Source organism: Bombyx mori, chromosome 1 (assembly GCF_030269925.1).
Source record: "Bombyx mori chromosome 1, ASM3026992v2".
Classification (NCBI taxonomy): domain Eukaryota; kingdom Metazoa; phylum Arthropoda; class Insecta; order Lepidoptera; family Bombycidae; genus Bombyx; species Bombyx mori.
Window position 1 is genome coordinate 20308981 of NC_085107.1, and position 26952 is coordinate 20335932.

The 26952-nt window shown below is 40.1% G+C and overlaps 1 protein-coding gene across 3 annotated transcripts in view; it reads left to right on the plus strand.

Annotated features, from left to right (window-relative positions):
* Positions 1-26952, plus strand: part of Cycb (Cycle like factor b) — a 96168-nt gene that overhangs the window by 26827 nt on the left and 42389 nt on the right. The window contains exon 1 of one of the 3 annotated variants that reach the window (XM_021347125.3): positions 3715-3866. Within the exon in view, the coding sequence (XP_021202800.1) occupies positions 3781-3866 (86 nt within the window). The 5' untranslated portion in view covers positions 3715-3780. 3 annotated transcript variants of the gene reach the window in all.

Below are 26952 nucleotides of genomic sequence, written 5' to 3' on the forward strand. Positions count from 1 at the left end.
TACTCAGTGTTATTGAGTAGTAACCATTATTGAGTAAGAACAGGTCTTCCCATAGCAGACTGCCCACTCAAAAGTTAAAGGTCCGAGCCAGCTCCTAAGACCTTTGTGTGAACCTCGTTTGCGGGTCCGACGCTGAATATAGCTAATACTAGTGCCTATACAATCGCAACTATTCCACTATTCTAATGGACGGTTGTGGCAATCAGTGCATCCCGAACACCAGAAGCCATAGAAGAGCAGGCAATACCGATTAAAATTGTAATGATAATAACATTATTTTTTCCTTTTTAATGAGTTTTTATTTATTTTGAAATCGTTTTATATTGAACGCGTTGAATACTTTGGTAACAAGGTCAAAATATACTATGTCTGCTGTATCATTCGAGTACATAATTGTTCTTTAATTATTGTTTAATTGATGGCGTAAGCCATTATACATTCAGCATTTTTAATGGTCGTGTCTATTTAATTGTTATTTACAATGAAGTCTAGATTCGTGGTTTTTTGTTTATGATTATTTATTTATTCACAATACACGAAATACACACATAAATGGACGCCCGCACGCACACGCACAAAAACATGGTGGGTCATGAGCTATTTAAATAAAATTTCTGACTTAAAATTATGTTTCATTTTCTGTAATGTAGGTACATTTAAAGTAAATTTGAAATTTGAATAATTCTAATTCTCTTGTTGAGTTTATCTCAGTTTTAAAACTGTATTCACAATAGGTTACGTTATTTAAGAGGTTACTTGAATAGAAAATTTTCTTTAATTGAATTTGACGGCATACAAATAATATGGTTATGATAATGACTGCTTTATGGCACTTTTCTGCTTGATTTTATGCAGTCAATGGTAGGTCGCACTTTAAGCCTACATTGATTTTTAATATCTAATGTAGGTGCTTCTGACTTGATTCGAAGAGTAGGATAGCCACTCTTGCAATGTCTTCTTCTTTTTCTCCACCTTATCAGCCGTCATCTCAACACTCACTCCTCTCTCTCTCATATCGTCGTTCACACACTCCATCCATGTCTTCTTCGGTCGACCTCTTCCCCCTCTACCTTGCACTACCATTTCCATACATCTCCTAGTCACAAGCATCTTCTCTCTACGCATCACATGTCCATACCACGCTAACCGTCCGCTCCTTAATTTGTTGCTTACCGGGGCCACTTTCACACTTCCTCTGATATACTCATTCTTTATCTTGCCCATTCTTGTCACTCTCTCACCACTCTTGCAATGTCATTGAAAATTATATCAAGTGCTTTAGAAATGAACGGTGGAATTTAAATTGTGGTGTTCATAGACTTATTTATTAACTAATATAATCTAACTACATATTTTTACTGGTGGTAGAACTTCATGTGAGTCCGCACGGGTAGGTACCACCACCCCGCCTATTTCTACCGTGAAGCAGTAATGCGTTTCGGCTTGAAGGGTCGGGCAGCCGTTGTAACATACTGAGACCTTAGAACTTATATCTCAAGGTGGGTGGCGCATTTGCGTTGTAAATAAATGTCAATGGGCTCCAGTAACCACTTAACACCAGGTGGGCTGTGAGCTAGCCCACTCATCTAAGCAATAAAAAAAAAAACACTTAACGTCGTTAGTAGCTCATACTCGTTCGCTCATCTACTCATCTACGCCAATAATAACAGTCTTGCTCCATTGAATTTCGCGCTGGTTTACTTGTTTGGATAATAAACAGAGAAAACTTACAAACTCTGAATTTTGGTTGGATGTCAGTGACCAGTTTAGAATTGTAAATATATTTAATTTTGTTCGAAAATCGAAATTGGTATGCATTTTTTTGTAACGAGCCTGTTTGTTTCTAAATCTGTGTTATATTATTATTATCTTAAAAAAAGTATTATTAAGTATTAAAAAAAGTATGATTACATACGTAAATTTATTTTTGGCGGTGTAACATGTTCATGTTTTTTGTAGTATATAAAATGTAGGTATTCTAATATACTTACACTGTCACGAATTATTTTATTTATTGCTTAGATGGGTGGATGAGCTCACAGCCTGCCTGGTGTTAAGTGGTTACTGGAGCCCATAGACATCTACGACGTAAATGCGCCACCCACCTTGAGATATAAGTTCTAAGGTATCAAGTATAGTTACAACGGCTGCCCCACCCTTCAAGCCGAAATGCATTACTGCTTCACGGCAGAAACAGGCAGGGTGGTGGTATCAACCCGCGCAATCACATTTTGGTCGTAGGGTAAACTCGTACGGATAGCTGCCACTGCCCTGCGTCCCCATGCGTCCCGGCGTGAAGCATGGGGCAGTTTTACTATAGATCTGAAACTTAGAACTCATATGTCTCGCGATAGGTGGCGGTATTTACGTTGTAGACGTCTATAGGCTTCGGTAACCACTTAACATCAGGTGACCAAATGACTCATCTTTTAAAACCTACCAAAGGTTTCCAAATGAAGTGTCAAAGCTAACTGACAATGTTTTGTAAATCTCACAATGAAACTTAATTATCTATATATTAATACGTGAAGTAAAAACTTTGTATCCCTTTTTACGAAATTTGCGCGGACGGAGGAGTATGAAATTTTCCACATTTATAGAGAAGATAGAGAAGAAGTGCACAATGCTAATATTTTTTTAAAATAATGCGTAAAAGATACATTAAATCAATAAAGAAAACATTACACACACTACATACCATGTATTTGACGCACACACGCATGCATACTATTTATTGTCAAACTTTTGTTCTTGACGTCTGTTGTCAAATTGGGATTAAATATTGTGTGTCTTTGTTAATATTTTGTATAGTGTAGTCTTGGCAAAATTTGTGATTATTGAAATGTAAAATACAATCATAGTAGTTTACAAACTTTACAATTCCAATTAATTATAGTCGAATTTCGACTACTGCGGGACCTCTAGTACTAAATTATTATCAATGTTCGTTACGTTGATTTATGGTTGCGATTAATAGCGCCGCGCCGTTATGTTAGATTACCTCATTATAAATTTTGTTGAATTTCTTTGTAATTTGTAATTACAGTAGATACATACGACAATTTTTTTTAGAAAGAAAATTTAAATTATCGCTTTATTAAGTGACTCCGATTTTTTTCCATTTATTCCAGAAATGGTTGTCTTTTGCCCGATACCAGGCTGTTGTTGGGTTTTGGGATACCCCGTATAATCGTTTTTATTATAAGTTTATTAAATAAATACAAATAAAAGTTACACGACAAGATTAAACAACATAAGAACCTGTTTTTTGTTTTTTATTTTTATTTTGTTATTGCTTTGATGGGTTGACGAGCTCACGGCCCACCTGATGTTAATTAGTTACCGAAACCCATAGATATCTACAACTTAAATGCCGCCACCCACCTTGGGACATGAGTTGTAAGGTCTCACTTTTAACAGTACATCGTCTGCCCCGCCTTTAAAACCCAAAACGCATTACTGCTTTACGGTAGAAATAGGCAGGGTGGTGTTACCTACTCGTGCGGACTCTCAAGACGTCCTACCACCAGTAACCATGCGCATCAATTAATTAATTGGTAAAGCAGATACGTTTCATTTAAGCACAAGGTGGATTTAATTCATAAAACAAAATTTTGTGCATATCGAATGTGTAGTATGTAAGTTTGTAAGTGTGCAAATGATAAGGGTAGGTAGTGGCCGCGCGCCGGTGGGGTGTAGAGACGCGGTGCGATCTCGTCTCGCCGCAGTCGGGTGAGAGAACCGCGTTGTGCGGTCGTCTCGCCGTGAGCACGGTACGGAATGTCGGGCGGCTACGTGCGTGTTCAGGAGTTCTACCTGCAGTTCCACGATCTCGACTCGCACTACCACCAGTATGATATGCCGTTGTAAGTAATTAACGAAACCGGTTTTTATGGTTTCATTTAAATTTTTTTCATCTTACGAGTCTTTGTTTGTTATTAGTTTAGCGAAACGCGGAACACGTTCGTCGGACATTAGCGGCAAACAAACAACTAGCCTTGACTTTGTTCACAGTCAAGGTTGTTATTATCAATTATTTTTACCAGTTCTTCTTTTCTCGGGGCGACTTTTTTGATTTTTAATTGGCATTCCCATCGGTATAACGTAAATATAAAATATTACACTATTTTTGATGAACAAATACGAGTATCTATATACATTTTGTTACAATAGGTACTTGGCGTTTGCAGATAATCTGATAGTTTACTTTTAGGATTTCAACATAAAATATGAGGTGTCATTAGATTCGTCTTATTTGTAGGAGTGACTGACATATTGCAATATGGTTTATGCGAAAAAAAAATATAATAGAAGGAAAATAATTATTCATCGTGTTCTATAATATAGAAAATAGAACTGATTTCTTTCATTATAATCAAATAATTGACAAACTTGAAATAAAATAAAGTATTAAATAAAACAAAACTTTATTCCTTATTCTCATGATTGATTGAGGTCCTATTATTTCCTACTTTCTTCTGCGTATACCGTTATTCACCGAGTATTAGCTGACGTATCACCTTGACTTCGCCTTTAGTTATTGGTTTACTGTTGTCCACAGACCTCACGATGCGAACCCCTCCTCAAGATTGAGATACAAGGTCGATATTTCAAATGTATATACGAAATTAATAAGTTTGTAAATAATTTTGACTTTATTCTTGGATCATAACATAGGGTCAGTGCAGATTTATCGGAGAATGACACTAGCTATCGTATTTTTCATATTGTTATTATACATATAGCAATAGAGTTGGAATTTGCATGTAAGATAAAGTAAATTATCTATAAATATTATTTGCCAGTACTCCGTGTCCCTACTTATGCCACTAAGTTATATCACTTTTACTAATGAGGCCCTGAAAAGTGTTTCTTTTATTTGGTAAATCCCGTAGCTTAGATATATATTGAAGCCGGTGCGCGAAGTAAACGATTTTTTATCATTAGAATAAATGAAAGCGGCACTAGTTAAAAGAGTTTATTAAGGATGGTAATAAATAAGGAAGGATTTCTTCTGTCAACGATTGGTCGTTCTTCTGAGTAATATTGACTGTTCGACCAAATCAAAAATGAAATAACACTATTGTCAATAGAAAATTAACAGCATGAGGTTTTTACATAAATATAATTACAATTTATCCTTTTTTACCTATCTAAGCTGGTGGTACAAAGTAAGGACGCCTGGCAGCAAGGAAAGCTTGTAAGAATTTGTCGTGCTCGATCCATACGCGGTTACTAAGCTGTACACATCGATTGATAATTGCACGATCGTCCATAGTCCAGCAACGTCATATGTGGTAATTAAATGCAATTCACCATTGCTATGGTGGAAAAAACATTATTATTTCTGGTTCCCAAATAAAATTAAGACTCATAAGGGGATGTCACATAAAATAATTAGATTGGTTATGTAAGTTTTAATTTGAGCCTTAAATGCACTGGTTTACACTTTATACGAAACCATTATTAATGTTCTGTTGTTTGACAATATCTTTCGGACCAGATCAATCAGTATATTCTCTAGAATTCAATGTTTTTATTCTATATAGTTTCAATTAATGAAAAAAAAAAAATTGTTTTTTTGTTTTTCGAATTTTTCATTTTCTGATTTGAGTTATCGATATAGGTATTGTAGCGGACTATTCTCTAAAAGACCCATACTCACGCCTTGAAAATGATACGTGATAATTAAAAACCTACTCGGAACTCGCCCTAGGAATTGACTCAACCATATTATTATTATCACAGTGGCACGATTCGACGTTGCAACGTATTACTTTCACTAGGTCGAACACGTGCTGGATGCATATAAAATCACAAAAATTAATAATTCAATACATATACCCATATAACCGTTTAGATTGCAATGACATAACGGCGTTAATCTAACATTGACCATGAATAATACTGGGACGTAATCCGATAACTCAGTAACTTTATTACGCAATTCATATATGAGTATACGCAGTCTTAGTTTGAATCTATATTGTATTGGTGACGTCGATATGTTCCATCTGATGTTAAGCCGCTATCAAAGTCCAGAGTGACAGACTGTGCCGCACTCCTTGGGATATGAAATCTAAAGGTTATACAATAGAGTATAGTTAGGCGCAACGTACTTACTGATAAGAAAATAATACGAATTTAAATGGTGTTTTGGTGTAAATTTTTTTTTAAAGATCATTTCCCTTCAACTTGAAGCGGTTTAATCTTCCGGTCACCTCAATCCAGTTCTTGTACCATATAACCTTGGAACTTTAACACAGGGGTTTTCCAAATAAATATTGCAACTTCATCAATGCGGATTTTCGTAATGAATCAACAAATTACTTTAATGCTTCGAGAACGTCCGTCTGGTGTAGTGGTAAGTGACATGGTCACTACACTAGGGGGTCCCGGGTTCGAATCCCGCCAAGGGAAGATATTTGTATGATAAATATAAATGTCTTTTCCAAGATTATGGATGTATATTAAATATATATATGTGTATAATAAAAATCTTACATTTATTTCCGATATCTGGTACCTGTAACACAAGTTCTTTACGAACTTATCACGGGACCAGTTAACGTGGCGTGATTGTTAGTAAAATATTTATATTTATTTATTTAATACTAAGTAAATAATATTTTCTTGAAAATTTAATCTATGAAACTATTTCCACGAAATTGGGTTGATTGGTAATTTTAATCACAGTTAGGTGTCAAGATGTAGAAATTAAAACATTTTCTTTTTTTGAGCGTCGTCGCGATAGAATGCGTACAGTCAGATTTGACCCATTAGTTAGGCCATAACCCATGATTATCAAGGACCCGTAAAATTTATGTCAATTTATTTTTACTTCTACATAGACTTATGTTCGTCGTCGAAAGCAAGTCTTGCGATCTATCTACACCTAATTTTATTTAACATGTTATTACCTGTACGTTTTTTCAACGACTTAACATTAAAAACATATCGCGATTTGGTACATTTTTACTGTTGCAACTACATATGTCACGTACCTACTGTGCTAAACCATGGCGGTTAATACACATTACAAATAAGAACTTTCGACTTTTTTATTGGAATGTGTTTATGAACAATACATCTTAGAGTTTATTTCAATGCGCTCTTATGATGAGAAGGTTATATTCAAATATAAGAGTCCCCAAAGCGCGGTGTGTTGACACGAAGGAGTGAAAGACCGAGGAAGGTTGTAACCAGTGAAAACGCAATCATTTATTATAGTTAACAACATTCTCATGATTTCACTTTCTATTTCTTTATTTTAAAGTAAAACCTTATGAGATACCTTCAGTGTGCTTAAATTAAACGAGGAAACTGTAAATTAATGAATCTTTTGATAACGACGCGCGACTAATCTACAAATATATCATTAGGTATGTCGAATAAGAAAGAAGACGGTAGATCAAAAATTATAGACATTTAAAAAAAAGTTAATAAAACCATAGACCTATATAGTAGGGACACGACATATTGTTCTATACGTACAATTGCTTATATAAATATCACCCATTTTGAAGGCACACACATAAACATATATCTATCTCGTTCTTACTCAGCACTTTAACTCGCAGGAAAACAATATAACAGTATTTCAGTGCGTACATAAAATGAAATATGAATATACGTAAATGTCTCCGTCTCCGTCTAATGAGGCCGAAAATCCGCCATGCTTAGCGCGCCAAATGTCATTGTCACGTCAGTTCGGCCGTCTGTTTTGGGTTGTACATTATTTATTGACTTTGATATCGATTTAATATGATTGCTTATATAAAATTTCTGATTTTATCATGCTTAAAACATACAAAAATAATAATTAAAACATGTTTTATAGGATCTCAAGAAAGTCGATGCCCCAAAACTATTATCTATATATATTTAAATTCATTATGGAGCCCTCATCCAAAAGATAGATTATACACTTAATATATTTGTATCCGAAATATCGGACACCATTTTTCGGTCGGAATCTATTCATCATGACACTAATCATAAATACCTCTTTAAAATATGTCATCAAAACATATTTAGACATTCTGTTTAGATATTTCGGGAAAAAGGCTACCGACAAAATCTCTTCGGAACTATTTAAATAAAATAGTTTTATTCCGCAGTGAGTAAAACACTATTGTAAATTCGTTAAATATTTATTAATTAAGTGATTTTAGAGAGGAAGTCACAAGGAATGACGTTTGTAATTTCATTAGCGAATAAATGTTCTGTAGGTGTTTTTTTTTATCAGGCGGTCCCTTGATAAGTTTAAAATTTGCGTGCGGTGCGGTAGTGCGGTGCACCTTCCTTGAGGTGCGCTGCGGTAGTGTGTTACGGACTTTAGAGTCAGCAAAACAATTAAAATAGATTGTAATAGTCTAAGAAAAACACGTACTCAAAATACGATAACATTCAGCATGCTAGAAATGGGCAGATGGCACTGTACTACGCCATATCTTTATGTTTTGCGGCAAACGACAACTTTATAAAATCAGTGTAGCAAATTTTAAAAATCGTCATATCGTTTACTTGGCAAATTTGAAGCACGAACTCGTCTTAGATTTCACATAATATCTAAATCACATCATCTTTGCGCATAACAATATACTTACTTCCTATTAAAGTATAAATTCTACAAATACATTCACTCAACAATATTTAAAATAAAATGAGCCAAGAACGTTTATCGATAAAACCTACTAACATTAAAATCTTCTGGGCAGCACTAAAACCGCCATGTTTTGTGGCCAGATGACGTCACAGTGGCACGAATTTTTTGTTGACGTTTCATTTCCATAGGTTTCCTACTTCAGTGAATAAAACGAACTAAATTGTTGGTTCATGTCATTATTTAATTCATTTAATGTCTCGGAAGTTTTTTTACTCGACACCATGCGATATATGTGAAGTACCCCGCACATAAGTAACTATTTGAATTGTCGCGATCAATTTGAAGTCCGTCTGTGATTTTGAAATAAACGCTTTTGTTTTAGCTTATATATGTATATTATCGACCACTTTCTGTAGTCTGAGTATGTTGTCAGAATATTAAAAAATCCACAATGTTAAGTTATAAATATCTTTGTCCAAAAAATATGAAAATTGGAAATATTATAGTAACCGGCAAACTTCGTGAGCAAATGACCTTGACTGCGCAGAACCGAATTTTAGATCACTTTGGTGGTGAGGGTGAGGCGCGACGGCAGGGGAAATCGTATCGAGCGCTTTATTGGTAGATCAGTCGAACCTTGCGTCCCGCACCGCGCCCTCGTTCCGCTTGCTCCCAAAAGTACGCTTGCGTACAGTGAAAAGTCTATTAATATTAATCGTTGAAGTTATTTGTTATAATTATTATTGTTTGTTGATTTTGTTGTTATTGCTATTTGTTGAGTGTTTCTTGATTTTTTATAAAAAATATACTATGCCACGTCAAACTGGTGTAGTATTAAAAAGACAAGCTAGAAAAATGGTGTACGACGTATATTGCTTTCTTAAAAAGCAGGGAAATAATGATATGGAAACGGTAAAAGAGACTTCAGAGGCAACAAAAACATCAGTCAGTACTGTTAGGCGTATTATTAATGAAGCGAAGGGCTCTAACTTGCTCGCCGTGTTTCGTACTCCAGGTAAAAAAAGATCAGGGAAGAAGAAAGTTACCGGAATTGATAGTTTCGACCAATCTGCAATAAAAAGATGTATTCATAATTATCACATAACAAACAGCGAACTTCCTACCGTCGAAAGATTTCGTAAAAAATTGAAAGAAGATATAAATTTTAATGGCTCGGAACGAAGTTTACGACGAATTATGAAAGAGCTAGGCTTCAGATGGAAAAGAACAGAAAATAATCGGAAGCTATTAATTGAAAAAAGTAATATTCGACTACTAAGGATCGAATATCTCCAAAAAATAATTAAATATAGGCAAGAAGGAAGACCGATAGTGTACACCGATGAGTCCTATGTCGACTCATCACATGCAAGTGGTATGTAGTGGTCAGATGGATCAACTGGGGGTTTAAACCCAATTTCGAAAGGACAGCGTGTAGTAATAGTGCATGCTGGCTCCGAAGATGGATTTGTTCCCAATGCCCTTCTTTTGTTTAAAGCTGGCACAAAATCTGGTGACTACCACGATAACATGAACTATTTGAACTACGAAAAATGGCTGCGTTGTCAATTGCTACCAAATCTGCCACCAAATTCCGTTGTAGTAGCCGACAATGCGTCATGTCACAATAAACAGTCTGACCCCGCCCCAACTGCCAATGCCAAAAAAGTCTATATGAAGAAATGGTTACAAGAAAAAGAAATTCCATACGATGAAAACATGTTGAAACCCCAGCTTTTTAGCTTGATTAAAGCACATAGGGAACAACACAAAACATACAGCATTGATAAAATTTTATCAAACCACAACCATTCATTGCTTCGCTTACCTCCATACCATCCAGACCTCAACCCAATTGAAATGGCTTGGGCAGCTATTAAAGGGTATGTCAGTAGCAAAAATGTCAACTGGAGCACTGGCAAAGTAATAGAGCTAGTGAAGGAAAAGGTCGCGGCGATGGGTGCTCCGGAATGGGGTAGATTATGTCAAAAGATAAAAGAGATTGAGGCGGAGTATGTAAAAAGTGATCATGTGGTAGATTTAGTCACGGATGAGTTTGTAATTTTTGCTGACGATGATTGCGACACGGATGAAGAAAGTAGTGATGATGATGATGGTCATGATTATGATAGCGAAAAAACAATTACAAATACCAGCTCAGCTTCAGCTGATCCAAGACCTGGCACCAGCTCTAGTTTTGACCTAATGGAAGGAATATCTATTTTACCCCTAGATTAAATTACTACAATTATTAACCTGTATTTTTTGTTCATGTACTAATAAATATATAAATAAATACATATTATGTTGTTTTTAATAACTTAATAACATTTTTGTACGTAATTGTACGATGCGCGAACTTACCCCCACTACGTCAACTAATGCTCAAGAAGTTTGCCGAGTATTATACTACATACTCGTTATGAATATTACTAAAAAAAGTATTTCACCCTCGAACTTGAGACTCACTTTGGTGTTAAAACACCTCACTGGCCTAAATATAACTGTACTAGCGACCCGCCCTCGCTTCGCTTCGGAAACATTAAAAAACACACACATGAAACCAAAAAAAAAAAAAAAATTTTTTTTTTAAAAAGTAGCCTATGTTCATCAGGGACAATGTCGGCTTCTAATGGAAAAATAATTTTTCAAATCGGTCCAGTAGTTTCGGAGCCTATTCGAAACAAACAAATCTTTCCTCTTTATAATATTAGTATAGATATTATATTCTTGCGTAAAATTCATGCATCCAGACTACCGTGTGTGGAAATATCTGTAATGAATTACATATTATCTATTATTATCATTATAAAATGACAAATAAGCATCTAAGCGGATTAACACAAGGGAACGAACCGTAGTGATTAGTTATCCCTTTGTTGTAGTCAGCCAATTTTGTCGCTTTTCTAATTTCAATTGACGCAGATTCTGTGTAGCCATTTTGTATTTTTAAAACTATACGAACTACATAATTTTGACATCCCGGTTGTCTTACGGACCAGTTTTTTTTTAGATTTGAGAAATATGTCTTTTTTTCCTTATTCCTTTAGCCTATTCAGTTTTTTCAACCGGCCGTACACTTTATTTTATAAGGAAGATATTTATTTCATTTAAATAGGACTGAACAGGATTAAGGAAAGAAGGAAACCGAGATGCACGCATCTACTACATTTGATTCGTATTCCGGCGAGCAACAGGTCACCGAGCGCCACACCGAAGCACGTGAAAATTAAAACCAGCCCCGTGGATCGAAATAAGGGGAAAAAATCGCGAAAGACCTCAATTAAAAACGCCAATTATAACTTTATATAATTGTGTACTGGTCCACCTTTTTTTCGCTTCATTGTTTAATTTTAAGAGGGTTCCGACTTATTGTTTTGGGTGTCGACGTTACCGCCACGTCGCCGCGTCGGCCACCGTCCCGGCGTCGCGTCGGCCACCGTCCCGGCGTCGCGTCGGCCACCGTCGCGGCGTCGCGTCAGCTCGACATGCTATCGCTACAGTTGACTACGAGTAGAACGTTATTCATCTTTTTATTTATTTTCTGATCAAATCTGAATTAATTTCAAATCTAATTGACATTATCGCGTCGCGAGCACACAATTTTAAAAGCAACTACTTGCACAACTCTTAAATCTTCTGCTATTGAGTTTATTAATGCAATCAAACTAATTACCTAATAATTATTAATAAATTATCAGAATGAGTAACGTAACTCTTGTCGGTGACCCTCAAACAGGATCGTAAGGATAATAAGAATCCTTACACGCTCAATCAAACTATTATAAACGAACTAGTTCGTGCAATCTTTGGGAAAGTTGGGTGTGATATTGCGATGTGATTATAAGCCTTCATTACGTTCGTCAATAACACTTCAACTGTATTCGACCTCGCGATGGAAATTCTGTGGAACAAACAGAAGCCGTACACATCGGTGCATTTGCTACTTGGAAACTGTAATGTCGTGCAAACCTTACAGGTTCGAATAAATACCGTTCTCAACTTCTCTTCATCATAATGTACTTCTGCCAGCACTTCTGTGATACGATCATACCTGTATATATATTATATGTAAATAGACTATTATTATAATTATAATTATATTATTAAAATTTGTCTAAAGCTAACATAGTACCTAATTGAAATGCGTTAAATTACATAACAGTTGGCGACGTAAACACGGGTGATAAAAAAAAGAAGTTGATGTTATTATTTTGTTTTCAATTTGTGTTTGCTTTATTACAAATGTACTTGTACTTGTAATATGTGTATGTAATAGTAGTTGAAAAATTAGTTAAAGCACGTTTCTAAATAATAAATATCCACTGATTTTAGTACATGCGTAGCCGTAGGTATATGTAGATATAAACAAACGTTTTGCTTCGATCATTATAATTCTATTTCTATTAGTTGAACGGTTTATAAAAACATATTTTAATTACTGTCGTTTGGTCGAGCTCGCCGTTCACTCGGTGTTAAGTATATTGGTGCTATGTTTTGACTTTATATACGGAATCGTATCGAATTGGAAGCGTTTACAATTGGAATACAAGCAGGCCGTGCGTTAAGTCTATATTTGACAGGGCAATCCGTGAACTGTGTCAGCGTTCGTCTGCTCCTCTGTACGCGATAAAAAAGTGGAATTTTATAAATATTGCTCAGTACTCTACGGTGTTAAGGCGAGGGACTAAAGAGAGAGACTTCGATATTACAATATGTCACGTATAAACTGTTGCGTAACATATCGCGACATAAACATAGTAATTTACGCACATACATACATAATATTTCGGGGCCAACAAACGCGGGCCACAAATAGAGCAAAGTTCAAATGTAAATTAAGTTTGGGGATCGTGACGTATGTCGCAGTATTTCGACAAGGTTATGTCGTCACAAGATTCTAGAAGGATTACCGTGGCGAGCACCCCCTTAACTTCAATCAGCCCGTGATCGAGGGTAATGTAGTGAGCCATTCTATACCGTTCGGTTACCTTGTACAGCTTCATGCTGTGTGTTCCGAGCCAAGCAGGCGACCGTCGGGCCAGAGCGATTGTTTTGTTAAATTAATTAGTGTTTATTGTGTTAACCGTCTATACTCTATACCCAGATCGATTTCTATGACGGATTGGAAACCTGCTGTGCTACTAGCTACACTTTTTAACAGTCTTCAAAGATCATTCCGTCGCATTGGCTTTTAATATCGAGGCTAATTTATAACAAAATAATAAGAAAGTTAAAAACATTCACCTGACTACCCACAATAAAAATATAATAATAATAGATCCGATGAAAACGGCTTTAATAACTTGTCACGTGTAACTTTTTAAATAATCTGTTTTTTTTAATTCCTTGACTTGATGTTATTTTAGAAGTAAAATGTTTCAGTGCCACGTACGAATGATGCGTGTGTTGAATTAATATTATATCATCATGTTTTCGATATAAAATCACGTCGTTATGGACACAAATTGTATGCCACCTTGTATGGCCTTCGATATTCATTAAAATAACATTTTTAAGTATGTGTTATCGAATACTAATTTGTATAATTTTGCAAATTTGTTGGAACAAAAAATATTTTATTGCTCTTTAGCTTTGGGCTGGACACGCGAATAATGACCTACCTGATGTTAAGTGTTTATCAGTAGCCACATCAAGGAATTACTACTTAGCAGTATAATAGTTAATAGCAATTAAAAAAAGAAGATTGTTTAAAAAGTCTGCAGTTTTGTTTGTGTGACTCCCCCCATTGCGCACCTCATATGAAGTTTGATATTGCCGCCGTATTTTCAAATAATCGGTCAAATAATAACTATTCTAAGTCTTAATCTTTAACTTCTAAATCACCTTTTAAAATACGCGATATGTTGCTGAGCGCTATTCATCTCCCTAGATAAAATCTTTTGCATTCAGACAGGTTTTTCGGATTCTTTAGATTGCTTTATCGCCTAATAGTACGAATATTTTACGTGGACGGCTAAATCGTTTCCTATACTGCTTATATGGAGGCTGAGAGTCTTCTTACAGTGGGCGTCGTTGGGTAATGTCGTAGAAACGAAAACAAGTAGTTCACTCAGTCAAATTATAATGTCTAATAAATCAACAAGACATGCTATAAGCAGCGACACAACTTTTGGTAGGTAGTAGGTACGTATTTAAGAACACGCGATGGTTCAATAACGACTGCTCCAGCCGACTACCACACGATGAGTGTCGTCGGTGGTCAGTGCAGTGTCGCCAACTGTTTGAAAACTTTCCCCCTAAAGCAATTTCAAAAACCACTAAATTAGTGGTATATTTTTGAGAATAGCCAGAAACTTTTTCTCCTTTTGGCATTTTAAACCTGATATTTTATTTTTGGTATTTGTTTTTAAAAAAAGATAGTGCACAATGCAAAAACTAACAATTATAACTGACTGTTTTTAGCTGTCAGCTGTTAAGAGTATAATAAAAAATGCATACAGTGTCATCTATTAAAATTGGAAACAATCAATCGATTTGTTTTTTTTTATTTTTGTTGATGTACGTAGAATTTTTTTAAAAAATACAAATAAAATTTTATCCCTAAAAATATCCCCAAAAAATCCCTGTATAAATTTTTTCCCCCTAAATTTGGGGGGAAAACCCCGAAGTTGGCATCACTGGGTCAGTGGACAGTGGTGTGCTCCGCTCGACCGGTGAATAGTTGACCCCATCGAACGCCGACAGACGGCGCTTGCGTCCCGTATCACGTGTTGATTGCGACGTATAGGAAAGTAGTAAATATACAGTAGTATAGCTTGGTGCTTTTTTTATCCCTCCTTACTCACGGGCTCAAGCTGAGAGAATTTGCTAACACTAGCCCTAGCTAGAGTAGTGACTCGCAGAATCTACCACCGTATCGAAATCGCGACCCATTGAGAAGATCCGGCGAGAAACTCAGTGGGATATGTCTATGGGTTAGTTCGCTCGTCGGAATCGACGAGTTTGACGAGAATATCCGACAAACATTCGACTAATACCTAGTTTTAAGTGTTTCATTCGGATTTATACAAACTTTCTGTAATGCTAGTGTACTTTTTGTAATTCGATTCTCTTTACCGCCTCATTCTATTTTAATATTACGAGATTACTTAACAAAGTTTGGCGTGAAATTTCGTAACCACAATGAATATTTTTATGAATAGTAGTTGATTGTAATGTTATTGACTGAAGCATTACATTTATTACTGAATAATTTAATGTCCTTGGTAGTTTTATCATCGAAGAGCCGTAAGAAACCTTGCCCTACATTTTTCATGTAAACAATGTACTAGATACTTACTTGAAAATAATTTTAATTCGAAGAAAACTAGAACTGTACTAGCTGTAATACCTTTCATGATATTTACAATCGTGGCGAGGCAGACGTAGGTGTCCTAGTAGGACTTGCGGAAGAGACCTCCGCTATCACCTACAGAGCAACACATTCAATGTATGAAGTTAAAGTGAAGCTACAAGGACCTTAGGTTTTTCGGGTTTGTTAATACGGAGTGGGCGTGTTCCTGTCACCGCCCAGTGCCCGCCCCGCCCCGCACCGCGCCGCCCTCCCTCCTCCCCGCCGACTTTATCATGATTATAAATTATCAGAACCGAATTATTAGGGCTTAGTTATGTTAGGGCGTATGCACATTGTGACGAATTTTCGACGCGTCTTGTCATAACATCTATTCAGGCTGCTCAATAAATTCGTATTGTAAAAAAATGGTGCGCATGCAAATTGGTGCACGTGAATGAAGTGAAACTTTTTTTGCTGTTTGTAGTATTGTGGTTTCTTCATTTTCCATCCTTAAATCAAATCTCTCTTGTAACAAGGAATGCTGTGTATAAGAGAAACTACATCTTTACCATTAATATATATTTCAAATTATATTTTTCTTTTTTTTTAATCCTCCATTAAAAGTAATATAAAGGGTGGGCAAATTTGAGGTTAGGAAGTAAATTGGCTGTTAAGCAATGAAATTTCAAAAATTGAGCTGTCATTCTTTAACATTTGTTAATTAAAAGTTGGGAAATTATAACCATGGAACGCTACACTCTTGAAGAAAAAATTTCAATTGTGAAAATTTACTATCAAAATGGTGAAAATTTTACTCTATCACTTCGTAAAATTCGAGCAGCTTTTCCTCGTAATCAGGCTCCCTCTAAGATAGCTGAGCGTAATTTAATTGCTAAATTCGAGGTTCGCGGTACTGTTGATGACAATAGATCAAAACAATACGCTCGTAGTGGCCGTAGTGATGCAAACATAGCCGCTGTACAGCAAAGTGTTGATAATGAGCCTGGAACATCAACGCGTCGACGTTCGCAACAATTAGCCGTCACAAGAGGCACTTTGTGCAACATTTTGCATAAAGATCTTCATCTTCACGCTTATAAAGTTCAACTCGTTCAAGAATTAAAGCCGGCCGACCATTGCTTGCGTCGAACGTTCGTCGAACGTGACTTGGCTGTTTGAAAAACTGAACGAAAACAATGCTTTTTTTAACAAAATCATATTTAGTGATGATGCTCATTTTCAATTAGGCGGTTATGTAAACAAACAAAATTGTCGCATATGAGGCTCACAAAATCCACAAACACTCCTCAAAAACCATTACATCAAAAGAAAGTGACCGTATGGTGCGGTTTGTGGTCAGGCTGAATCATCGGCCCGTATTTTTTTCGAAAATGATCAACGAAACGCCGTCATTCTCGCTCACGACTCGGTCGTGCGCGGACGTGCTTTCCGATCCGTGGCCCGCTTGCGAGCCGCGTCTCTGAACTCACAGTTGTGCTCGACAGTGTAGTGACCGTGAATACATCGTGCGTACAATTCGGTAGTGCGGACGTGCCGATCCGTTGGTCGCTTGCGATCTGCGTATCGAGGTCCATTTTTGTGCGCTAAAGTTTTGTAACCGCGAACCCACCCTTACCAACTGCCTTTTTCAAGGCAAAACCAATCGCTACGTTCAGCTTCCTGTGGCACTCACAGGCTAGCGATTTCCTAACCCTTCCCAAAAACAACAGTCTTTTTCAAGACTAGACCCCCGCTCGCGATTCTGCCTGCTGTAGCACTATACAGCCCGAGCGGGTTCCTTTCCTTTTCCCCGCCGATTGCCGTTTTCACGGCATAGGCATTCCCCCCCCCTGCTCCTTGCTGTCCTGCAGCACAGGGGGGTTACAAATCCTATCCGGGGCCTCGCCTTTCGGCGAGTTCAACAAAAGTCCCGGGGCCGCCCCCCCCGGGCAAGAAGACCGAAGATGAGCGAAGATTTTGTGTGTGACAGTGAAAGTGCTAGGGACATTGTCGGGTTCCTCCGGGATAGGTACCCGTCAATTAGGGCCGAGTATCTCAGCTATAGGGCCGCTCGTGGCAATCCCTCCCCCCCCGCGTCCGTCGCCGCGTTTCTCAACCGTGCCTCGGAGGCACGCCGCGCGCCCCCCGCCGCCGCGTCAAGTTCGAGCGCACGTTCCCACGATGCGGCTCACATAGCGCCTAACGCTACCCCCACCCCCGCGCCCGCGTCGTTTACGTCATCGCGCGCTTCGTCCGTCGCGACCTCGATCGTTTCGAGTTCAGGCTCCGATACCGAATCGGAGATGGATTTCGAATCCGCGTCAAGCCCTCAGCCTGGAACTTCGGATGGGTTCCAAACCGTAACGCGCGGCAAAAAGCGTACTCGCGCCGTGGAGTCCCGGAGCTCCACGACGAAACAGACTAAATCCGCGACCGCCTCTCGACCAAAAGTAGTAGTTACACCGGAGTCGGACTCCGCGCGCCGCGTAACCCCACCGCCGCGTCCCAAGCCCGCGCCCGCTCCCAAAGTAGCTGCCCCGCCCCCGCTGATACTTCAAGAGAAGACAGCGTGGAATCGCGTGTCCCAGGCCCTTCAGGCAAATAAAATTAACTACACCCATGCGCGTAACGTCGCGCATGGGATTCAGATCAAGGTCGCAACGCCGGGCGACCATAGGGCCCTCTCAGCATACCTCCGAAAGGAGAACATAGGTTTCCACACCTATGCTCTTCAGGAGGACCGCGAGCTCCGCGTAGTAATACGCGGAGTCCCTAAGGAGCTAGAAATAGACTACATTAAGGAGGATCTGACCGCTCAGGCCCTCCCGATAGTTAGTGTGCACCGGATGCACAGCGGGCGGGGCAAACAGCCCTATAATATGATACTCGTGGCGTTAGAACCCACCCCGGAGGCCAAAAAGAAGATCGCATGTCTCACGACAATTTGCGGCCTATCCGGGATCTCGATCGAAGCCCCCCATAAGCGTGGCACTCCCGGGCAGTGCTACAGGTGCCAACTCTATGGCCACTCAGCGCGCAATTGCCACGCGCGCCCCCGCTGCGTGAAATGCCTCGGCGATCACGCTACGTTAGATTGCGTTAGAGATAGGGAAACCGCGACCGAACCTCCCAGCTGTGTCCTATGCCTTAAGCAAGGGCACCCCGCGAACTACCGTGGATGTCCCAGGGCTCCGCGGAAACGTCCAACCCACCCAGCTCCGCGAACCGTCGGCCCAAAGACTTCGGCACCTTCAGTGCCGAAACCCGCCTTCGTGCCGGCTGCAGTTCCCACGGTCTCGGCGTGGAAAAAGCCGCTGCCGTATACGAAGGCGGGAACGGAAACCGCACCCCCGCCCCCGCTCGCGACACGCCCCGCGCCTCAGCCCTTGCTCGCACCTCGCCCCGCGCCCGCGTTCCGTCCCCCGCAACCCTCTGCCGCCAACGACTTCGCGCTCGTGCGCGACTTCGTCACCGCGGTGAACTTCGACCGTCTGCGATCGTTCGCTGACGCTATCCGTAGGTCGACAACCCCCGAACAGCGGCTCGCGGCCGCGTTCGATCACATGGACGTTTACGAGTCCGTGTCGCGTACGTTATAAAATCTTTACCGGTAATCAATGGCGCAAAAAGGTAGAGAAAAACCGTATTCCCTTACGTTAGCATTCTATAATGCTAACGGACTCGCGCGGCAACGCGATCAAATTTTTGAATTCCTCCGCGATAATCTTGTAGATATTCTATTAGTGCAGGAAACCTGTCTGAAGCCCTCGCGTCGCGACCCGAAAGTCGCGAACTACGTCATGGTTAGGAATGACAGACTCACCGCCTCCAAAGGCGGGACTGCCATTTACTATAGGCGGGCCCTGCACGTTGTCCCTCTCGATACTCCCTCGCTCTCACATATCGAGGCGTCAGTGTGCCGTATCTCGCTGACGGGACACCAGCCGATCGTCATCGCATCCGTTTATCTCCCCCCGGACAAGCCCCTTCTGAGCAGTGACATCGAGTCACTGTTCGGCATGGGAGACTCCGTCATCCTGGCAGGCGATTTAAATTGCCACCACACTAGGTGGAACTGCCATCGTACTAACGTTAACGGTAGGCGTCTCGACGCGTTTATAGACGACCTCACCTTTGAAATAGTCGGTCCCCCAACTCCAACATGTTATCCGTATAACATCGCGCTCCGTCCGAGCACTATAGACCTGGCATTGCTTAGGAACGTAACTCTGCGCTTGCGTTCCATCGAAGCAATGTCAGAGCTCGACTCAGACCACCGACCTGTCGTTATGCAGCTCGGTCGCCCCCACAACCCAGTCACTGTTACGAGGACCATGGTGGATTGGAATAAGCTGGGCACGTGCCTAGCCGACACCGCTCCGCCAATCCTCCCTTACGGCCCGGATTCGAATCTATCCCCCGAGGACACCGTCGAATCCGTAAACATCATTACCGATCACATCTCTTCCGCGATCATTAGATCTTCTAAAGAAGTCGATGTGGAGGACAGCTTCCACCGCATCAGACTGTCTCCCGATCTTAGGAATCTCTTAAGAGTTAGGAACGCGGCAATCCGGGCCTACGATCGTCTTCCCACGCATTCAAACCGGATTCAGATGCGTCGTCTACAACGCGAAGTCCACTCCCGCTTAAGCGACGCGCGTAACGATAATTGGCATAGTTATTTAGAACAACTCGCGCCCTCCCACCAAGCATACTGGCGACTAGCTAGGACTCTCAAATCCGAAACTACCGCTACTATGCCTCCCCTCGTACGCCCTTCAGGCCAACCACCGGCATTCGATGACGAAGACAAGGCTGAGCTGCTGGCCGATGCACTGCAAGAGCAGTGCACCACCAGCACTCAACACGCGGACCCCGAACACACCGAGTTAGTCGACAGGGAGGTCGAGCGCAGAGCTTCCCTGCCGCCCTCGGACGCGTTACCCCCCATTACCACCGACGAAGTTAGAGACGCGATCCACAACCTACAACCTAGGAAGGCACCCGGCTCCGACGGCATCCACAACCGCGCGCTTAAACTCTTGCCAGTCCAACTGATAGCAATGTTGGCTACAATTTTAAATGCCGCTATGACGCACTGCATCTTTCCCGCGGTGTGGAAAGAAGCGGACGTTATCGGTATACATAAGCCGGGCAAACCGACAAACGAAACTTCTAGTTACCGTCCGATTAGTCTCCTCTCGACGATAGGAAAAATCTACGAACGGCTCCTTAGGAAACGCCTCTGGGATTTTGTTACCGCGAACAAAATTCTCATAGACGAACAATTCGGATTCCGCTCTAAACACTCGTGCGTACAACAAGTGCACCGCCTCACGGAGCACATTCTGATAGGACTAAATAGGCGTAAACAAATCCCGACCGGCGCCCTCTTCTTCGACATCGCGAAGGCGTTCGACAAAGTCTGGCACAACGGTTTAATTTATAAACTGTACAACATGGGAGTGCCAGACAGACTCGTGCTCATCATACGAGACTTCTTGTCGAACCGCTCGTTTCGATATCGAGTAGAGGGAACTCGTTCTCGTCCCCGTCAACTGACCGCCGGAGTCCCGCAAGGCTCCGCGCTCTCCCCGTTATTATTTAGTTTGTATATCAATGATATACCCCGGTCTCCGGAGACCCATCTAGCGCTCTTCGCCGATGACACGGCTATCTACTACTCGTGTAGGAAGATGTCGCTGCTTCATCGGCGACTCCAGATCGCAGTAGCCACCATGGGACAGTGGTTCCGGAAGTGGCGAATAGACATCAACCCCACGAAAAGCGCAGCGGTGCTCTTCAAAAGGGGTCGCCCTCCGAACATCACTTCGAGCATCCCACTCCGTAGTAGGCGCGCAAACACCTCCGCCGTTAGTCCCATCACTCTCTTTGGCCAGCCCATTCCGTGGGTCTCGAAGGTCAAATATCTAGGCGTCACCCTCGACAGAGGGATGACATTCCGTCCCCATATAAAAACGGTACGCGACCGCGCCGCGTTTATTCTAGGACGACTCTATCCAATGCTTTGTAGTCGAAGCAAACTGTCCCTCCGTAATAAGGTAACTCTCTACAAAACTTGTATACGCCCCGTCATGACGTATGCAAGCGTAGTGTTCGCTCACGCAGCCCGCACCAACTTGAAATCCCTTCAGGTTATTCAATCACGATTCTGCAGGATAGCCGTCGGAGCGCCTTGGTTCCTTAGGAATGTGGATCTCCACGACGACCTGGAGCTCGACTCTTTTAGTAAGTATCTACAGTCGGCATCGCTGCGCCATTTTGAGAAGGCGGCACGACACGAGAACCCTCTCATCGTAGCCGCTGGAAATTACATACCCGACCCAGTAGACCGAATGGTAAACCGTCGACGTCGCCCAAAGCACGTCATTACGGATCCTCCTGATCCATTAACGGTGCTTTTAGGCACCACAAGCACCGGTCACCGTCCTCGTCGAACCCGTCGCTTGCGACGAAGGGCTCGACGAGCGAACTAACCCATAGACACAGCCCACTGAGTTTCTCGCCGGATCTTCTCAGTGGGTCGCGTTTCCGATCCGGTGGTAGATTCAGCGAAGCACTGCTCTTGCTAGGGTCAGTGTTAGCAACTCTCCGGTTGAGCCCCGCGAGCTCACCTACTAACGTTAGGGTGAAGCTGAAATAGCCTCTCAAGGCTATCAGCATAGGTAGGAAAAAAAAAAAAAAAAAAAAAAGAAACGCCGTCACTGTGAATTCTCTGCGCTACCAAACCATGATAACCGATTTTTTGTGGCCACAATTGGCTAATGTTGGCATCAGTGACCTTTGGTTCCAACAAGACGGCGCCACAAGCCACACAGCCGGCCAAACAATTCAGTTATTGCATGAGAAATTTCCCGGTCGCGGAATTTCTCGATTTGGCGATGTCAATTGGCCACCTCGTTCATGTGATTTATCGCCGCTGGATTATTTTCTCTGGGGCCATTTAAAAGAGCGGGCTTACGTGAACAAACCACAAACAACTGACGCTCTGAAATATGAAATTCGGCACTCCATTGACGAGATAAGCGAAGCTTTGTTGCAAAATCAGGTTCAAAAATTTTGTGAAAAGTACGGACCTGTGCCGACGTACTAAATGTAGACATTTGCCAGAAATCATATAACATCATTAATTCCCATAATTCTAGTTTACATTGGTATAAATAAAACTAAATTTGTCAAAAAAAAGTGCGTTTTTAAGTCAATTTACTTCCTAACCTCAAATTTGCCCACCCTGTATAAGATAGTTAATATAGTACTGCCGTCTACAGGAGCAGTAAGAAACTAATAACAAGCCATCTAGTGGCCGACGCCCGTAAACAGAACGTATATTGTATGAGAGAAACGACCTAGCTCGCTTTCTTCCTTTCTCCACAGTCGAGTGGTTCGCGAGACGCTCTGCGTATTTTTTCATTCTCGCTCGCCCAAAATTGCATCTTTTTTCAATATCCGTAACGAATGCTTCGCAAGTTAAATTTTACTCAACGCGCCTAAAAACTCGACAAAGAGTTCGACGTGCATCCTAGCCCATGAATCAGCTCGCTGAGTTTCTCGCCGGATCTTCTCAGCGGGTCGCAATTCCGATCCGGTAGTAGATTCATTCGCGAAGCAGCTGCTCTTGAGCTGTTAGGTCTCCTTCGGAGGCGCTCGGACAGTTGTTAGCAAATCCCACCCCTCCTGGCTGAGCCTTTGCTCGCCCACCGGTCCTAGTGAAACTGGAAAGGCCTCAGGGCCACCAGTAATCCTTAATTCATAAAAAAAAAAAACAGTACGTCCTACTCCAAGTATATGCCGCTTGGCCATCGTAATATTGTTTAACTATTTATTACCTATCACATATTAATATAATTAGCAGATGCCGTTTTTTTTTTTTGATAAATTGTGTTTTTTAGAAATTATATTTAACTACGAATTACATATTGATAATATGATGAAATATGAATAATATTTTTCTATCTTACCGACATAATAATAAAAAAATATCAACTGGTTATTTAAAGAAAAAATTAAAATTATCGATAAAATTTATTATTGAAAACACGAATAAAACAACACCGTCTGAAAATAAATCGTAGCTAGATCGATTTATCGCCCCTTTATACTAAATTTTATGTAAATCGTTGGAGCCATTTCCGAGATTCAGATTACTAGAGGTCCCGCAGTAGTCGATATTCGACTATAATTAATTGGAATTGTATAATTAGTTTGTACACTATTATGATTGTATTTTATACTTCTATAATCACAAATTTCGCCAAGGCTACACTATAAAAAAATATTAATAAAGACAAACGATATTTAATCTATTGTCAATTTGACCACAGACGTCAAGAACAAAAGTTTGACAATAAATAGTATGCATGCGTGTGTGCGTCAAATACATGGTATGTAGTGTGTGTAATGTTTTCTTTATTGATTTTATGTATCTTTTATGCATTATATTAAAAAAATATTAACATTGTGCACTTCTTCTCTATATTCTCTATACGTGTGGAAAATTTTATACTCCTCCGTCCGCGCAATTTTCGTAAAAAGGGATACAAAGTTTTTGCTTCACGTATTAATATATAGATATATATCTATATACAAAAATTGCTCGTTTAAAGATATAAGATATTACTATAGTCAGGTTTCGCACATAGCGAGTCGCTTAGATGGTTAATTAACTACACATGACGCGCACGACTTTAAGCCTACGCTTTTTGCCAATTATTATCGCCAATAAGGGCACGTCCGTCAACAATATTACGTTACTGTCCTAGGACTAGTCCAAACTTGCCATCTTTCATCACGTAATATACTTTGAATGCACCGCCGTCAGACCGCGTTGGTACACTAAGTCGAATCAAAATAATTTTTATTGATCCAAATGAGCACACACCCTTATAGTCCATCACAGCCCTTATAATTGTCGAAACGTAACGTGGCCTCTCGTTCTGATCGCTCCGGTTCGACACTGAGGTGGTCCCGTTTAACTGCCGTGAAGCAGTAATGCGTTTCGGTTTGAAGGGTGGGGCAGCGGTTGTACTATACGGAGACCTCAGAACTCATATCTCAAGGTGGGTGGCGGCATTTACGTTGTAGATGTCTAGGGTTCCGGTAACCACTTAACACCAGGTGGGCTGTGAGCTCATCCACCCATCTATGCAATAAAAAAATAAAAATAAAATTAGTATATGTAGACATATTTATATAATGTTCTCGTGTGGCATCGACTCCAAATGTAACATTTGTACCCCTCATTCAAAAGTCCAATAATAAGTACGTTTCCTAAATATTTGTCAATTTAATTGGTGTGTGTTTTTTGTGCAGTAGCTTTACAGTTCTATCGAATTGACCGTAACCATAAATGACATCAACATATAATAAGTCAATAATAATCAACATATAATATTTTCATAGGACATATTATAACTAAATAGTTGACTCTTATCATACATTCGACGCTGTCGATTCACTAATTGTGTAATGATCAAATAACGGTTTATTCTGCTCGTACAGTTTTGCAGAGTGAATGGTGAACGAAAATAAAATCCGGCAAATAAATGTTCTTGTACAACGGCATAGTGTATGAACATACATAGCGTCAACTCGATTTTGCCGTATTTTGGTCTGAAAAAGTAGCTGTAATGTCTATATATCTAGCTGTCAAACGTGTTAATTTTATTTGTTGTTTGTTTGAGGGAATTGTCAAGTTTTGTCGTGTGGTTTTATCTTTTTTCGTTTAAACGTTGCATTATACAATGCCAGACTATTAATAATAATTTAGTGCATTGCGTTGACTTGAAATTAAAACAGAATAAATATTTATGAAATGACAGAAGTCAGATGATTGGACTGACTGACGCTATTACATTATTCTAGGAATAGCTCCGTTATTCCGTGCGAACATATATATTAACAATTCCCGAATAGGCCCACTATTCTTAGAATTGCAGATGGTAAGACATAAAATTGATTTACTCTCGATTAACTGAAGAGTTATTCTAAGAATAAGATTTACTCTTGTTTGGTCGAATCCGCCCTTAGTGCTCTTTCTTTGAAGCGTAGAATAGCAAACCAATGAACGTTGTTTGAGACGAGCAGACAAAACTACCGCCTTCCACCTCTTACACGTGACCATGCAGCTAGTTTGGTTGTCTATTCACTGGTTGTTGGTATTCACAGCCTAAGAGGTTATTCCAGCTACTCGTGGACAGTTAGGTCAGCTCACGGGCTCAACCTGAGAGAATTTGCTAACAGTAGTCCTAGTAAGAGCAGTGCTTCGCAGAATCTACCACCGGATCGAAATCGCGACCCACTGAGAAGATCCGGCGAGAAACTCAGTGCGCTGTCTTTAAGGACGAGAATTGTCATTAGTTTTTGGGCGTTAATATATACAAACTTATCTTGAAAATCTCGTTAGCGTGGTTCAGGCATCTGTTAAATATTTTGCGTTCTACGATAGCTGCCCGCTACAAGCTTTTAGGTTTGTTTGTTGAATTGTACTCGGATTGTACTGTACGCAACTAATTTAACGGTAAACTTATTAATATAATATAATAAGTTTTGATAATTATACTGTACCCTTCAAAGGGGATAGCGTGACGCAAGACTTGCAATGTCACCGGTGAAATTGGGTTGGAAAAATGACAATCCCCTACTCTTATAAATTTGATGGCCATAATAGAAATAAATAATTCGTTCGAATCTCTGCGGCGCGTCCACACATGCTGTATTTGATCAGAATAGGTTACAATGGGCTAACCTAAAACAATCATCTCCATCTACAGTCTCTTACATTTTGTTACATTTACTTACGTACCTACAGCATCACGCTAATCGGATGAAAAAAATTAGAACCTTCCATTAAAAAATTACAAATTAATAAATATGAAAGGTACGTCCTCAGTACGGCTTCAGCATTCAGGGAAATTTTATCTTCGATTGATTACTTTTTATAATATTTTTCATTTGCTCGAGCGACAACATAAATTGCTGAAGTTATATTTGATACTTTTATCCATTACCATACTATAGTTTATAA